Source organism: Balaenoptera borealis (assembly GCF_965194805.1).
Source record: "Balaenoptera borealis genome assembly, chromosome: 5".
In the NCBI taxonomy this organism is placed as follows: domain Eukaryota; kingdom Metazoa; phylum Chordata; class Mammalia; order Artiodactyla; family Balaenopteridae; genus Balaenoptera; species Balaenoptera borealis.
Window position 1 is genome coordinate 4,587,147 of NC_138862.1, and position 17,706 is coordinate 4,604,852.

Sequence of the window (17,706 nt, forward strand, 5' to 3'; positions counted from 1 at the left end):
TAATTGTATTTCAAAGCATGGCCATAAAAGAATTGTTACATTGGCGGATTTGCCCTTTGTCTTCTGTGAATCTCATTGTTTTACAGAAGTGGGAATTACAATCCCAGCACAGCTTGGATGGAGGCCAAAAAAAGGAGTACAATTTTTGGTTTGTTTTAAAGGCTACAAACGTATTCCTGGTTTACTATTTACTTTAATATAGTACATCACCAAGTGGTTCTTTTCCCCCTTAGATTAAATAGCGCTATGCTAACTACAATGTTATTTGAAACCCTAAAACGCACCTTCAGATCCAAGTCCTCTGAGGTTAAAGTGAAGGAAGTATTTGCCGGTTAATATCAAAGAATAAGATTGTGAACTTCATAAGTAATCATTAAAATAAAACAACCTCAAAGTCCTCAGACGGAGACCGTTAGACTACGTGGTGGTATTCCCCAGTACGCGGTCATGACCTGGTGTGACCTCTGAGATTCATCCACCATCCTGAAGACTCACCAGAGACGTGCGGGCCACTGCCTCGATCACGGCATCAAACACCTTCTGGGGCAGGCGCAGCAGCGTGGTGCCGCTGTCCACGATGGCCTTGTCCGCATTATACTAGAACGGGGAGAGGGGGTGGGGAGAAGGCACATGAGCGACAGGGCACCCACGTCAATGCACGGCTCCAGCCCGCCGTCACCGTGGACCTGTGATACACACGTTCGGCAGTCACGGTACCTCCTTGGTGGCTACAATTCATTTCATCTTCTCAGAACTTGGGAACCGAGAACTTCCTTGCCCAATGTTCTCATTATAGATAAAGAAACCGAGGCCAGGAAAGGGCAGTGACATTGACCAAAATCAACAGCCTAATGCAGGGCTTTTCTCTTACTCAGCAGTGGCCAGATTCTGTCAAGGATCCCCCAAAGAGGGAAGACCCATTTGTCTTTAGAGGTTGAAATGATACATTAAATGTCATTTATACAAATCATGAAAAATCAACTCTCTATTACCCTGCTAGTGGAGAAAGACGGGGAAGGACAGTTTTTCAATAGACACCCCATATTTGCATTTAGAATGGAACCAAAGCCACATTCAGTAAGAGAATCTCACACACACAGAGGCAGTCCCAGCCCTGACCCCACCTCTGTCATTCTTTATGTGGCCGAGTGGGAAGAATGGAGGTCAGTGGGCCAAGACCAGAGTAGTCACCCAACCTCTAGGGACATAACTGTACGATCAAGGCTGCCCAGGAATGGAGTGAGTCGTGGGCAATTTAATCCTCTTGCTTCTACGGCAAATCCATGAGTCATAGGACCAAATACACCAAGCAGGTCAAAAGGAAATAAGGATTTGTTTAGGTAGCAGGTGGGAGGAGTGAAGAATTTTGAGAAATTGAAACACAGCAACTGATTCATATTTTTTCAAATGTAAAACGAATTTCAGTTTAGAAACAAAGTTAATTTAAATATAATCTAGTTTGTTCGCACTTGCATGTGTAAGAAAAGCTCGCATACTGAAATGCTGGGGGGTGGAATGTTCTGGGTTTTGTTGTTTGCTCTGTGTGGCAAGCTTGGCTGATTGTGGGGGGGCAGAAAAGAACCAGGAATACGAGAATCAAAGCTCCAAATAAATGCTTACACTCTCCAACACACACTCTCACACACAAACACATACACACGCACACGCGCATACACACACACGTGCGGAGTCTGTGCTTTATTTTAGGCCCTCCCATCTGATTCTATCATTGGACTCTTCAATGGCAAGTAAATGCCTCTTGACAATAAACAGATTTGTGGACTTAGGACTGAAACACCATTCCAATGCAATGGACCTTCCCTTTAATCAAGCTTTGACTGTTTTTTCAGAGGCATCTGTGTATATGAGAACTTATGGTACAATGTGGTGGTTAAACTGAAAGGCAGTGATGACAGGTAAGAGTACAATGAATGCTGATGAAATGCTGGTGGTTTTTGTAAACCATTCTGAAAATATTGTAGAGGACCAAGTCTCCCTCAGATCCTCATAATCATGTCATTATGTGCCACAAACAAGCCAAACTGCAGCGAGAGGGTGTGAACGAGGTTAACGAGAGACGTGGTTTCCCAGCTCTGCACATGTGCCTCCTTTGAGCACCATCAAAAGCCATGCACATCTTTAGAGCACATGTTTCTTCGAGTGAGAATTGTATACTGGGGGGAAGGGGGATTAGCTGTGAATGGAGGGGAAAGCTGATGATTTACTTCTGGTTTCATTTTGCTTATTTTCAGTCCCCTTTTACACTGATAAAACCCTGCTTACTTCTCGTTGTCTTGAACAGAGATCAGGGACCATCAGGCCAAGATAATATGGATAGCTCTGGATAGTTCTCTTCACTCACCATTTTAGGCTAATTCCTCTCTATTAAGAGAAGCAGTCGAAGGGAAGCAATTTTTTGGGGGGGGGGATCATTGGTATAAAATCATCTACAAAAAGGCCCTGTAACTTTTAATGTCATGAACTTTTGATTTGTCTTGCAATGTAATGTACCCTCAGAGTTCATATTCAGGTCCCAGCTGTAATATTTAAGTGACCCAGGCACATACAGACAGGTAGACACAAAGAGATCACAGAGTGGAAATACCTCTCTGCAGTCCAGATTAAGGCTCTGGCCTCCGATTTCCAGTTTCAGAATTTCTATCTGATAATACCACTCCTCCTTAATAGGGGTATACCAGATGTCTCCTTTGTACAAGGTTGGTTCAATTCCACCCAGGACCTGGGATGGAAAATATTTACAGGTATAAGAGAAAAAAATATACAGGCATGTAACAAGTTACACAGAGAAGCATGCTCTTATAAGGCAAAACTTCACTAGAATTAGTACTTTCAATTTATTGGGATGTTATAAATAAATACATACACCTGAAAATTAAACAGGGAACATTCTGGGGCCATGTATCCAAAGATCAAAGACTTTTATACCCTAGTCTAATCAGGATGCTTTGATGGTTTCCCTTACCTAAAGTTAGTACATACAGTACCAGCTCCATGATATTGAGATCCTCCCCTCCGGCCCCCACCCCGGCCACTGGCAAAGAAATGCAATAAAATTGTAAACCATACAGACTGGCAAAAATTTAGTTCCTCAGAAGACAGAGGATGACTTCCTGCCCCGCACATTTGCATGGAAAGCAGAACAAAAGAGCTTCCCTAACCAAAACTTCATTTTGCACATCTGTATAGCATCACCCCACAAATCTAGGCTACCCTCTCCCCTGAAAAGGTGATAAAAAAAGGTGTTGAGAGCAGGTGTATTGTTAGCAATCAAAGTAGATGAGCCTACTTCTCATAGCTGGAGAGCAAAGGGGTCAACATCATCCAACCTGGCGGGGGCCCTTCATGTACATTCTCCCCATCACCTCCTACTTTAGACGTCGGGGCGCAGGGCCCATCAAGGGGACACTTGGGTTATGGCATGTTCACAGTGTCGATTCTGCTTCACTATGTGTGTGCTGTGTATGTGCATGTGTGTGTATATATATGTGTGTATGTATGTGTATATGTATGTATGTGCGTGTGTGCTGTGTATGTGCATGTGTGTGTATATAAGTGTGTGTATGTGTATGTCTGTATAGCTGTGTATGTGCGTGCATGTGTGTGTATATGTGTGGGTCTGTGTGTGTGTGTGTGTGTGTGTGTGTGTGTGTGTGTGTGTGTTGAGAGCGAGAGAAAGGATGTACAGGTGTCCCCGTCTCCCCACCAAATTTATGCAATCACAGTCCTCCCCCTTTGCCCCCCCTCCCCAGAGTTAAGGCCCACCTGCCACCCCACCCCACTGGTCCTCATGTGCCCCTGCCACACCCAACAAAAACAGTTACCTTTCAAAGGAACATTTTTTTAAAAAGCTTTAAAGGAATTTGACTAACGCAACAGTGTAAGACAACTATACTCCAATTGAAAAAAAAGGTATGGGGATAAAAAAAAATAAAGGAATTTGGGGAAGCAATGAGAATCATCTTATGAGATGGCAGGATGATTAGGAAAGATAAAAATAATACCTAGTTTTATCCATTTTTAAGGGCTCTCAAACAAGGATTATTAATATTTGACAGTACCTATGTATGCCTACATGTCTAATATTTCTATCAGGGTCTTAATAAAGCAGAAAAGAGCAGCCCCACTGATCTCTGATGTTCCCCCTTTAAGATGAAAAGATACCCACAAGACTACCTCCGTTGGTACCAGATCCAGCGACTGGCAATCCAGCCCCACACATCTGCATGGAGAAAACATTGGGGATCTTTGCTTGTGCCACGAGGGAATCAAAGAATGTCTCCAGAGAACTTGATGGCTGCAGGAGGGATGGGAAAGAGCACAGCTGCTTCAGGACTCGCAGTGGAGACAAGGAGTGACCCCATGCAGGCACCAGGCATGGTATACAACATGGCATTTCTTTATAGTCAATATTTTCAAGGCTAAGGAATAAACAAGCTTATTATTAAGTACACTGATTCAGAAACCTCCAACAGAACTCCCTAAGACTTGGTATTTTTTCCTTTTGGGATGGCGGCTCTGTTGGAAAAATAAGATAGTATTTCCGGAAGCTGTTAAGAGGCTGCCCCATTTACCATCCTGACTGCCTTGTGAGGCAGGCGTGAGAAGATGTGGAAGTGGGTTACCCAGGTAGGTGGTGGATTCTAATCTTAGACATTTCAGAGTAAGGAGAGAACAGTGTCTCCAGGAGCTGCCTTTGCAGCTTCAGTAAGTTTTTTTTCAGCTGTAGTCATCCATCATGCAAATGACAGGTGCCTGACCCATGAGGACAGGTCACATCCCAGATCCCGGACCCTGGGAGGCGGCTTAGCTCTGCCGGCTGTCTACTGAACTCTGGCAACTGGGAAAGGAACGATGCTATTCTCCTGCAGTTTAAAAGCTCATTATTCCCCATTGCCGTATGTCAATAATGTCCTCTGTGCTTCTGTTACATGTAACCACACCTTCAGAGACCAGCTGTATTTCTCCAGGACTGAAAAGGAGGGATGGTCTGTGAACAGGTCTTAGCTGGGGGTGGGTCACAGGTGCTGGTGGTCAGGAAGGAAGGTCATAGACCTACGTTTCGATTTTGGCTTTGACAACTGGGACAGATTAGAGTTGGTTACTACGAATGGTTCGTTCTTGATGAAAACAACTGTGGCAGCATAGATGCTCTTGGCATATTCTGAGCATCTACGGTTAATATAAGGAAGGATTATTTATAAGCTGTAAGAACTAAAACTCTACTTCTAGAGGGAGTGAGAGGAGAGTTATCAGACAGACAGAAACCTTCCCATTTCTTTAGTTCATTTGTATTTGGCCTCCTATCTGCTTCTATCCCAGCCGCTGTGGACTCTCTTGCAGAATTCAGTACAATCTCTACATGTAACCTTGTCTAAATACTTTGTGTTTGGGTCAAGGAATGAGACGAAGCCCCCTTTTGAAACAGGCTGGCTCTGGTGATGACCCAGTCTGTGTCAATCTTCTTGAGAGGCAGTGAGATAAACACTGCCTGGAATTGAATCCTGGCTCCACCACCCACCTGCTAACCGTGTGACTTGTTCCTTTGTTTCCTTATCTGTAAAATGGGGATCATAGCCGCATCCCAGAGCTCTTCTGGGGCTTAAATGGGTCAGTACACACAGAGTGCTTGGAATAGTGCCTGGCACACGGGATGGGATCTATTATTATCCTGCCAGGTCATTCTTCAGTAGGACTCGGGATCCTTTAAGGTTTAAAAGCACACAGCTGCCCAGGACCAGCCCAAGAGGACCTGATTCAGCAGGGCTGCTGCTGGGTGCAGGCAACTGTAGTGCGAGAGACCCCGCAGGTGGTTCTGACCACATCCTTGATGAGAGGCACCTGGCATCGGCCGGGGGCCACCACACACTATGACCCCACTGGGTGCTCGGGGAACCTATTTCAGAAACACCTTTGGGCCACCAACCCACACCGCCCTGCCAGTCCTGTTTCTAGCCGTGCCTCATGTCCTACAAATCCTGTTACTGTCTCCCCAAACCTAGGAAGTGAAGACAATTGTCGGCAATCTTGGAATTTCATAGGTGAAAAGATAAAAAGTCACGTGGGGAGTCTGGACACCCAAAAGAACCCCAAAGCAGTCTATTCTCAAGGAAGTTTTACATATTATTAATTCCAGATAATTTAGCTTTACGCTACCATCCTCTAAATAACCAGCATCAAATCAATCATACATCTTTTATTTTCAGAGTCACGAGAAGATGAAACATTTTGCCTGAGGTCACATGGTCAGTGAAAAGTATCTAGGAATGTAAGTTGCTACGAGTTTGGGAACTCATATTAAGCTTTTCCTACAGTGCTGAGCAAAAAAACGGCTCCAGAAGCCATCTGGGCTCCGTAGAGGGGGCTCTGGGCTCTGACAGCCCTAGGCAAGGGGTAAACCTCTCTGACCCTCAGTCCACACATCTCTAAAATGGGGATAACAGGGGCCTACAAAGTCTGCCTTGTGGGGAGGTCTCAGACACCTTGCAATGGTCTCAGCCTAGGGCTTCACGGGCTATTTTTTGTCCTTGAGAAGCCACAGTGTTGGGAAACGGCCCCTGCCTACTGGCCCATCTCCACCCCCTCACATCGCTGCCCTGCATCGCTTGCTAGTAAACTTGAGCTGGAACAAATGTCCTTATGGAGAGAAAACAGGCCTTTCTGCACCCACGATTCTTTGTTCCACACTTAGCTCTGGCTGGAAGCCTAACTCTGAACAAGGAGAGGCCGAGCCGGGGTGCCCGTTTACAGGCCAGGAGGGGCAACCTCTCCTCAAGTGTATGCTCACCTGCCCTGGTCTCCCGGAGCCCAGGGGACCCACGGGTGTCGGATCCGCCTGCCCCTGGCATCCCTTCCGGGTGGACACTTCCCAGCCCACCTCACTCCTCCTGCTCATGAACACTACTTCCTTTGGGTGGGATCAAGGGCAGATAACTGGAGAACATTCAGTCCTGTCTTTCCCTGTTTTGTGAAGGTTCTGACGCTGATGGGAGCGAGGGTCCCACCATCTCTCCTCGCTGCATCGCTAATTCCAGGGGCTGGCGATCCCCAGGGCGCGCTTGAAGGCTGCCTGTGCTCTCAACTCCAGAGTGAGGGAAAGGCAGCACGATGCTTTCTCTGCCTGGAGGGACACCTCTTCCTGCCGAGGTTCCAGTGTCACGTCTTCATGTGAATGTATGAATTTAATAAATGTGTTTACTCTTAATCCTGCCCAAACAAAAACCCCTAAACAAACACCATAATCAAAGTGATTCAGCTTCTGTTAACACCTGTCAACTATACAAGTAAAATAAACGAAAGGCAAATGAAAAAAGTGATGTTATGAGTGTACCTTGTAGAAAGGTTCAAAGAATGTCACCATTCATCTTAAATTTTAAAAATGCTTAGAGATAAACTTAATTGTGCGAACACTGATCTTTCAACCATGTGATTCTCACTGACTGTCTCGGACAGCTGGACCCATCTGTTGGCCCCTCCAATGACTGGCTTCAGAATCTTGTCCCATCACTCAATTTCCTTAGATCCACCCATTATTCTTACCTTGGCCAGGGTAGCATAAGCCAGTCCAAGTATCCCATTCCATTTAATCCCAGGCAAAAAGAAATTCTCTGACTCAAAGATGGTGGCAATGTTGACCAGAAAAGAACTGTTGAAGCCTTTTGGGATGGTGACAACGTCCTCTCCAACGAAGCCAGTCCAGCTCCCTTGCGTGTACTTCACGGTGACGTCAAAGCCCTTGGGGCGGTAGGTGCTGGACCTGGAAAAAGAGAAGAGGCATTGTGTCCTGTATCCCGTCCCCCTGTCCCTGTTCTGACCACATGGCGGTCATGGCTGCAAAGACAGCGGCCCTACGCCCAGAAGGTCTGCATAAGCAATTCTTCATAATTAAGACTCTTCACGCTCACAAGGTGACATTTCCCATAAAAAATAATCGCTAACATTTGGGTAATGGCGTCTTCTGCGCCACGCGTAAGGGAGTACTGGGGTCAATGTGTAGCCCCGAATTTAACTCTTCCCTCCGCCCAAGTCCTGCCCCGTTAAGCCAGGTGTTGTACTTAACTGCATTGGCCTGGGACGCCACAACTGTGTGTGGGCCCCGCCTGGCCCTCTGGCTCTGTGGGGACCCTGCACTGCTACTCTGTGACAAAGGGAGGGGCTGGCAGCCCAGAAAGAGGGGCCACCAGCTTGTGGCCTGGGGTTCAGATTCACACAAACAGCCAACGTGATGAATAAAGATCAAGCCACACACCCCCAGTACCAGGGCTGTCCCTCGTCAGGGCCCGCACGACCTCCTGGGGTCACAGGTTCCTTCTCAAGGTCGTCCCTGTGCCCCAAGCTGATTCTACTCATATCAAAACATGAAGGAGGACGCTGATGACAAGTCACTGTGACGCAAGTCACTGTGACAACCCCACAACCCCTAAGGGTAAGCGTTACTGAGACAGAATAACATGAACACGGCCAGACAACAGGTGGGGTAGATGGAAATCCTGCTCTCGGGATTTCAGAGACAGACAGTAAACAATTGAACCCCTAGAATTCCAGGCGATGATAGAGTGATGAGTCACCCAGAGAAGAGAGCAGGGTGAGGGGAGGGTGGTCACTGAGGCCTCTCTGAAAGAGGACATTTGTGTGAGACCTGCCTGAAGACAACGAGCCACGGGGCTCTCTGGGGAGGGGCCTCCTGGAGAGAGAACAGTAGGTGTCAAGGCCCTGGGGTGTCCAATCCTGGGAGGTCATTCTTATACCTAATGGAGCTTGAAACTCTGTTGACTATAGGCAGGAACCCAAGGGACATCTCTGAGCAAATATCTGGGCATTCAAACCAGGCTTCCCCTAGGAAAATGAGCAGATTCCTAAGAGAAGTGCCAAATCACCAAACACATCATTGTAAAGTGTTCCTGTTGTCTGCAGTTTTCATTTCATTTTGTTTTAACATTAAATCTCTGAACATTAATACATGTTACTAAGTGTTTGCTATAGGATTATATGAATTTGCGGTATGGATTATATGGCCTTTTTGGGAGTCAGGGAGAAAGTTAAGTCAGGGATGATATGACTTTTTTTCGGTACGTCTCATAAGCTTTAAAAATGGTAACAGTCTTTAATTCAGTAATTGCACTTCTCAGAATCTGATCTTAAGAAAACACCCATGATGCAAACAGAGATTCATGAACAAAGACAGTCATTATGTTTTATTTATAACAGCAAACAGTTGGAAACAACCTAAATGCCCAGTAAAAAGGAAATAGTTTAGTAAATTATAGTACATCCATATGATGGAATATTAAGTAGCTCTGAAAAATGCTGTTGAGTAAGACATTTTCAATGACATAGTAAAAAAAAATAAGGTAAAAGAAACATTTGTATATGTGGCAGAACCTTCTTCAAAAAAATTTAATACACTCCAATATTAGCAGCGCTACCTCTGGGTGGTGGGGTTTTGTGGGGGAAACTCTCATTCTTGTGGTTAGATCCTTCCATATTTTCTGCATATATAACTTTTTATAATCAGGGAAAAAAGGTTATTTTTAAAATGTCTGGCAGACACATTTTGGAGAAATTTAATTTATTCTAACATCATAATGGGATATGAAATATGAAGAATATTTAATTTTAACATTTTCTATTTTAGCTAACTCCACCATGATCTTAAAGAGAGAGCAGCATTAAGCGAACATTTTATGTACAGACGTCTTCTGACAAGGGCAGGCACAGACCAAAAAGTAAGTGTGGATGGACCCCGGGCACATGGAGCTCTAAGGAACCCATCAGAAATTACACGTATAAAGCGCATAGTCAGGTCATTGAAATGCAGGCACTTGAGGGTTGGTGTTTTAGTGCCAAGTTTTAGTGCCAGCATCAATTCAGTGATGCTTGGCACACAGCAGGGGTTGCACACATTTAGGATGAAAAGCAATTAAAATACTAAATTGTCAGTCCCTTTTGACAGTTTGCGGTCATTCCTCAAGTTTAAAACTGCACTACTGCTGGGCGTATAGATCAGTGGTAGAGCATTTGACTGCAAAACACTACTGCTAATGGAAGAGGCTAATTATTTTGAAAGGCTTAGAGAATGTGATCTAGCACAGGGTTGGCAAATTTTTTCTGTAAAGGGCCAGAAAACAAATCTTTCAGGTTTCGTGGGTCACATGATTTCTGTTACTACTCCACTCTGCTAGTGAAGAAGCAGCCACATGTGACAGATAAACAAACGTGTGTGTCTGTGTTCCAATAAAACTTTATTTACAAACACAGGCAGCAGGTTGGATGTGGCCTGTCAGCCCTAGTTTGCCAACTCCTGATCTAGAAGATTATTATCTCCCCAAACATTCTATAGTACCATGACTTTCTTTTGAGAAGTTTTTTTTATTTTTACTCTGTCCAGACTACAGAAAACTCATTAGAATCTGCCAATGTTACTGATAAGATGGACCAGGCTGACCATCTAAGTAGCATGTCCTCTGTAGTGTACTGACCAGCTTGCTATTTCCCTCATGGGCGAACATTCTGGATGTTTCGGTGCCATTTACAGAGAGATGAGAGGCAGTTGGAGTTACACCGCCTGCAGTCAAGTAGTACTTCAACCACTTGGGAGCCATGTGTGACCCTAAGTCAAGTTAATTAACTTCTCTGTACCTCAGTTTCCTCAACTAAAAAGTCGGGACAAGTACAGTACCATACCTCATGGGGTTAATACTAAGGATTAAGAGAGTTAATACTGTAAACCATTTAGAACAAAACCCTGGAACACAGCAGGTACACAACAAAAATAGCTGCTATTATTATAATTATCTAATCGCTTGCTACCTTTATTCAATCTATGGGCTGCTATTAGAAAATGTAAGATATTTTTTCTAGAAAATGTTCCTATAGAGATACTCTTTCTGAATATCCAAAACTGTCTCATTCTGAAGTCCAACAACCTCCAGGAAAAGGGGCAAGTCCTGGGTAAGATTTGGTTAAAATGGTCCAGGGAGGGGAGGAACCTTCTAGGTTTCTAAAAGATGGAGCTCTTCTGTGTTCTGGACCAGGGCTGTCCAATAGAACGTCTGCAATGACAGAAATATTCTCTACCTATGCTTCCAATACAGTAGCCAACCTGAAATGTGACTGTAGATCTTCCTCAACATACGATGGGGTTACATCCTGATAAACCCTTGTAAGTTGAAATTATCATTAAGTTGAAAATGCATTTAATACACCTAACCTACTGAACATCCCAGCTTAGCCTAGCCTACCTTAACCGTGCTCAGAACACTTATATTAGCCGACAGTTGGGCAAAATCATCCAACACAAAGCCTATTTTATAATGAAATATTGAATATCTCCTGTAAGTTATTGAATATTATACTGAAAGCGAAAAACAGAGTGGTCGTCTGGGTGCAGCGTGGTTATCAGTGTGCAGCTGTTTACCCTCATGACTGTGTGGCTGACAGGGAGCTATGGCTGTCGCTGCCCAGCATCACAAGAGAGGATCGTCCAGCATATTGCCAGCTTGGGAGAAGATCAAAATTCAGAATCCAAAGTACAGTTTCTACTGAACGTGCATTGCTTTTGCACCACTGTCAAGTTGAAAAATCATCAGTCAAACGATCATAAGTCCGGGACCGTCTGGACAGTTTGACTAAAGAACGACTCTTTATTTAACATTAATTAATTTAAATTTAAATAGCCACGAGGACCTTCAAGATGGTGGAGGAGTAAGATGTGGAGATCGCCTTCCTCCCCACAAATACATCAGAAATACATCTACATGTGGAACAACTCCGACAGAACACCTACTGAACGCTGGCAGAAGACCTCAGACCTCCCAAAAAGCAAGAAACTCCCCACGTACCTGGGTAGGGCAAAAGAAAAAAGAAAAAACAGACAAAAGAATAGGGACGGGACCTGCGCCAGTGGGAGGGAGCCGTGAAGGAAGAAAGGTGTCCACACACTAGGAGCCCCTTTGCGGGCGGAGACTGCAGGTGGCGGAGGGGGGAGCTTCGGAGCCACGGAGGAGAGCGCAGCCACAGGGGTGCAGAGTGCAAAGCGGAGAGATTCCCACACGGAGAGATTCCCACACGGAGGCTCGGCGCCGAGCAGCACTCACCAACCTGAGAAGCTTGTCTGCTCCCCCGCTGGGGCGGGCGGGGCTGGGAGCTGAGGCTCGGGCTTCAGTCGGATCGCAGGGAGAGGACTGGGGCTGGCGGCGTGAACACAGCCTGAAGGGGCTAGTGTGCCACGGCTAGCCAGGAGGGAGTCCGGGAAAAAGTCTGCAGCTGCCGAAGAGGCAAGAGACTTTTTCTTACCTCTTTGTTTCACGGCGCGCAAGGAGAGGGGATTCAGAGCGCCGCCTAAACGAGCTCCAGAGACGGGCGTGAGCCGCGGCTATCAGCGCGGACCCCAGAGACGGGCGCGAGATGCTAAGGCTGCTGCTGCCGCCACCAAGCCACCAAGAAGCCCGTGTGCGAGCCCAGGTCTCTATCCACACCGCCCCTCCCGGAGCCTGTGCAGCCCGCCACTGCCAGGGTCCCGTGATCCAGGGACAACTTCCCCGGGAGAACTCACGGCGCGCCTCGGGCTGCTGCAACGTCACGACACCTCTGCCACCGCAGGCTCGCCCCGCCTCCTCCGTACCCCTCCCTCCCCCCGGCCTGAGTGAGCCAGAGCCCCCGAAGCAGCTGCTCCTTTAACCCCATCCTGTGTGAGCGGAAGAACAGACGCCCTCAGGCGACCTACATGCAGAGGCGGGGCCAAATCCAAAGCTGAACCCTGGGAGCTGTGCGAACAAAGAAGAGAAAGGGAAATCTCTCCCAGCAGCCTCAGAAGCAGTGGATTAAAACTCCACAAACAACTTGATGTGCCTGCATCTGTGGAATACCTGAATAGACAACAAATCATCCCAAAATTGAGGAGGTGGACTTTAGGAGCAACTGTAGACTTGGGGTTTGCTGTCTGTGACTGACCAGTTTCTGATTTTTATGTTTACCTTAGTTTATTTTTTAGCGCTTGTTATCATTGGTGGATTCCTTTATTGGTTTGGTTGCTCTCTTCTTTTTTTTTCTTTTCTTTTTTAATTAATTTTTTAATTTTTTTATTTTAATAATATATTTTTAAAACTTTTTATTTTAGTAACTTTATTTTATTTTATTTTTTTCTTTCTTTCTTTTTTTTTTTCTCCCTTTTCTTCTGAGCCATGTGGCTGACAGGGTCTTGGTGCTCCAGCCAGGTGTCAGGCCTGAGCCTCTGAGGTGGGAGAGCTGAGTTCAGGACATTAGGCCACCAGAGACCTCCCAGCCCCATGTAATATCAATCGGTGAGAGCTCTCCCAGAGATCCCCGTCTCAATGCTAAGACCCAACTCCACTCAACGACCAGCAAGCTCCAGTGCTCTACACCCCATGCCAAACAACTAGCAAGACAGGAACACAACCCCACCCATTAGCAGAGAGGCTGCCTAAAATCATAATAATTTCACAGACACCACAAAACACACCACCAGACATGGTCCTGCCCACCAGAAAGAAAAGATCCAGCCTCATCCACCAGAACACAGGTATCAGTCCCCTCCACCAGGAAGCCTACACAACCTACTGAACCAAGCTTATCCACTGGGGGCAGACACCAAAAACAACGGGAACTACGAACCTGCAGCCTGCGTAAAGGAGACCCCAAACACAGTAAGTTAAGCAAAACGAGAAGACAGAGAAATACGCAGCAGATGAAGGAGCAAGGTAAAAACCCACCAGACCAAACAAATGAAGAGGAAATAGGCAGTCTACCTGAAAAAGAATTCAGAGTAATGATAGTAAAGATATCCAAAACCTTGGAAATACAATGGAGAAAATACAAGAAACGTTTAATAAGGACCTAGAAGAACTAAAGAGCAAACAAACAATGATGAACAACACAATAAATGAAATTAAAAATTCTCTAGAAGGAATCAATAGCAGAATAACTGAGGCAGAAGAACGGATAAGTGACCTAGAAGATAAAATAGTGGAAATAACTACCACAGAGCAGAATAAAGAAAAAAGAATGAAAAGAATTGAGGACAGTCTCAGAGACCTCTGGGACAACATTAAACACACCGACATTCAAATTATAGGGGTCCCAGAAGAATTAGAGAAAAAGAAAGGAACTGAGAAAATATTTGAAGAGATTATAGTTGAAAACTTCCCTAATATGGGAAAGGAAATAGTCACTCAAGTCCAGGAAGCACAGAGAATCCCATACAGGATAAATCCAAGGAGAAATACAGGAGAAACACACCAAGACACATATTAATCAAACTATCAAAAAATAAATACAAAGAAAAAATATTGAAAGCAGCAAGGGAAAGGCAACAACTAACATACAAAGGAATCCCCATAAGGTTAACAGCTGATCTTTCAGCAGAAACTCTGCAAGCCAGAAGGGAGTGACAGGACATATTTAAAGTGATGAAAGGGGAAAACCTACAACCAAGATTACTCTACCCAGCAAGGATTCCATTCAGATTCGACGGAGAAATGAAAACCTTTACAGACAAGCAAAAGCTAAGAGAATTCAGCACCACCAAACCAGCTTTACAACAAATGCTAAAGGAACTTCTCTAGGCAGGAAACACAAGAGAAGGAAAAGACTTACAATAACAAACCCAAAATAATTAAGAAAATGGTCATAGGAACATACATATCGATAATTACCTTGAATGTAAATGGATTAAACACTCCAACCAAAAGACATAGACTGGCTGAATGGATACAAAAACAAGACCTGTATATATGCTGTCTATAAGAGACCCATTTCAGGCCTAGGGACACATACTGGCTGAAAGTGAGGGGATGGAAAAAGATATTCCATGCAAATGGAAATCAAAAGAAAGCTGGAGTAGCAATTCTCATATCAGACAAAATAGACTTTAAAACAAAGACTATTAAAAGAGACAAAGAAGGACACTACATAATGATCAAGGGATCAATCCAAGAAGAAGATATAACAATTGTAAATATTTATGCACCCAACATAGGAGCACCTCAATACATAAGGCAAATGCTAACAGCCATAAAAGGGGAAATCAACAGTAACACAATCATAGTAGGGGACTTTTAACACCCCACTTTCACCAATGGGCAGATCAACCAAAATGAAAATAAATAAGGAAACACTGCTTTAAATGACACATTAAACAAGATGGATTTAATTGATATTTATAGGACATTCCATCCAAAAACAACAGAAAACACTTTCTTCTCAAGTGCTTATGGAACATTCTCCAGGATAGATCATATCTTGGGTCACAAATCAAGCCTTGGCAAATTTAAGAAACTTGAAATCGTGTCAAGTATCTTTTCTGACAACAAAGCTGTGAGACTAGATATCAATTACAGGGAAATAACTGTAAAAAATACAAACACATGGAGGCTAAACAATACGCTACTAAATAACCAAGAGATCACTGAAGAAATCAAAGGGGAAAGCAAATCATATGTAGAAATAAATGACAATGAAAACACGATGACCCAAAACCTATGGGATGCAGCAAAAGCAGTTCTAAGAGGGAAGTTTACAGCAATACAGTCCTACCTCAAGAAACAAGAAACATCTCAACTAAACAACCTAACCTTACACCTAAAGCAATTAGAGAACGAAGAACAAAAAAACCTCAAGGTTAGCAGAAGAAAGAAATCATAAAGATCAGATCAGAAATAAATGAAAAATAAATGAAGAAAACAATAGCAAATATCAGTAAAACCAAAAGCTGGTTCTTTGAGAAGATAAACAAAATTGATAAACCATTAGCCAGACTCATCAACAAAAAAAGGGAGAGGACTCAAATCAATAGAATTAGAAATGAAAAAGGAGAAGTAACAACTGACACTGCAGAAATATAAAGGATCATGAGAGATTACTACAAGCAACTATATGCCAATAAAATGGACAACCTGGAAGAAATGGACAAATTCTTAGAAAAGCACAATCTTCTGAGACTGAACCAGGAAGAAATAGAAAATATAAACAGACCAATCACAAGCACTGAAATTCAGACCGTGATCAAAAATCTTCCAACAAACAAAAGCCCAGGACCAGATGGCTTCACAGGCAAAATCTATCAAATATTTAGAGAAGAGCTAACACCTATCCTTCTCAAACTCTTCCAAAATATACCAGAGGGAGGAACACTCCCAAACTCATTCTACGAGGCCACCCTGATACCAAAACCAGACATGTCACAAAAAAAGAAAACTACAGGCCAATATCTCTGATGAACATATATGCAAAAATCCTCAACAAAATGCTAGCAAACAGAATCCAACAGCACATTAAATAGACCATACACCATGATCAAGTGGGGTTTATCCCAGGAATGCAAGGATTCTTCAATATATGCAAATCAATCAATGTGACACACCATATTAACAAACTGAAGGATAAAAACCATATGATAATCTCAATAGATGCATAAAAAGCTTTCAGCAAAATTCAACACCCATTTATGATAAAAACTCTTCAGACAGTAGGCACAGAGGGGACTTGCCTCAACCTAATAAAGGCCATATATGACAAACCCACAGCCAACATCGTTCTCAATGGTGAAAAACTGAAACCATTTCCTCTAAGATCAGGAACAAGACAAGGTTGCCCACTCTCGCCACTATTATTCAACATAGTTTTGGAAGTTTTAGTCACAGCAATCAGAGAAGAAAAAGAAATAAAAGGAATCCAAATCGGAAAAGAAGAAGTAAAACTGTCACTGTTCGCAGATGACATGATACTATACGTAGAGAATCCTAAAGATGCTACCAGAAAACTCCTAGAGCTAATCAATGAATTTGGTAAAGTAGCAGGATACAAAATTAATGCACAGAAATCTCTTGCATTCCTATACATGAATGATGAAAAATCTGAAAGAGAAATTAAGGAAACACTCCCATTTACCACTGCAACAAAAAGAATAAAATACCTAGGAATAAACCTACCTAAGGAGACAAAAGACCTGTATGCAGAAAATTGTAAGACACTGATGAAAGAAATTAAAGATGATACAAACAGATGGAGAGATATACCATGTTCTTGGATTGGAAGCATCAACATTGTGAAAATGACTATACTGCCCAAAGCCATCTACAGATTCAATGCAATCCCTATCAAACTACCAATGGCAGTTTTCATAGAACTAGAACAAAAAATTTCACAATTTGTATGGAAACACAAAAGACCCCGAATAGCCAAAGCAATCTTGAGAAAGAAAAACGGAGCTGGAGGAATCAGGCTCTCTGACTTCAGACCATACTACAAAGCTACAGTAATCACGAGAGTGTGGTACTGGCACAAAAACAGAAGTATAGGTCAATGGAACAGAATAGAAAGCCCAGAGATAAACCCATGCGCATATGGTCACCTTATTTTTGACAAAGGAGGCAAGAACATACCATGGAGAAAAGACAGCCTCTTCACTAAGTGGTGCTGGGAAAACTGGACAGCTACATGTAAAAGAATGAAATTAGAACACTGCCTAACACCATACACAAATATAAACTCAAAATGGATTAAAGACCTAAATGTAAGGCCAGACACTATAAAACTCTTAGAGGAAAACATAGGCAGAACACTCTATGACATACGTCACAGCAAGATCCTTTTTGACCCACCTCCTAGAGAAATGGAAATAAAAACAAAAATAAACAAATGGGACCTAATGAAACTTCAAAGCTTTTGCAC

General features: G+C 43.7%; 1 protein-coding gene across 3 annotated transcripts in view; it reads right to left on the reverse strand.

Moving 5' to 3' along the window:
- BACE2 (beta-secretase 2) overlaps positions 1-17,706 on the reverse strand; it is a 115,233-nt gene that overhangs the window by 57,838 nt on the left and 39,689 nt on the right. For all 3 annotated transcript variants that reach the window (XM_082392926.1, XM_082392925.1, XM_082392924.1), the window contains exons 3-6: positions 7,558-7,774; positions 4,187-4,315; positions 2,606-2,740; positions 496-597 (exon numbers count right to left, since the gene is read on the reverse strand). In XM_082392926.1, the coding sequence (XP_082249052.1) occupies positions 496-597; positions 2,606-2,740; positions 4,187-4,315; positions 7,558-7,774 (583 nt within the window). The remainder of the gene's footprint in view (positions 1-495; positions 598-2,605; positions 2,741-4,186; positions 4,316-7,557; positions 7,775-17,706) is intronic.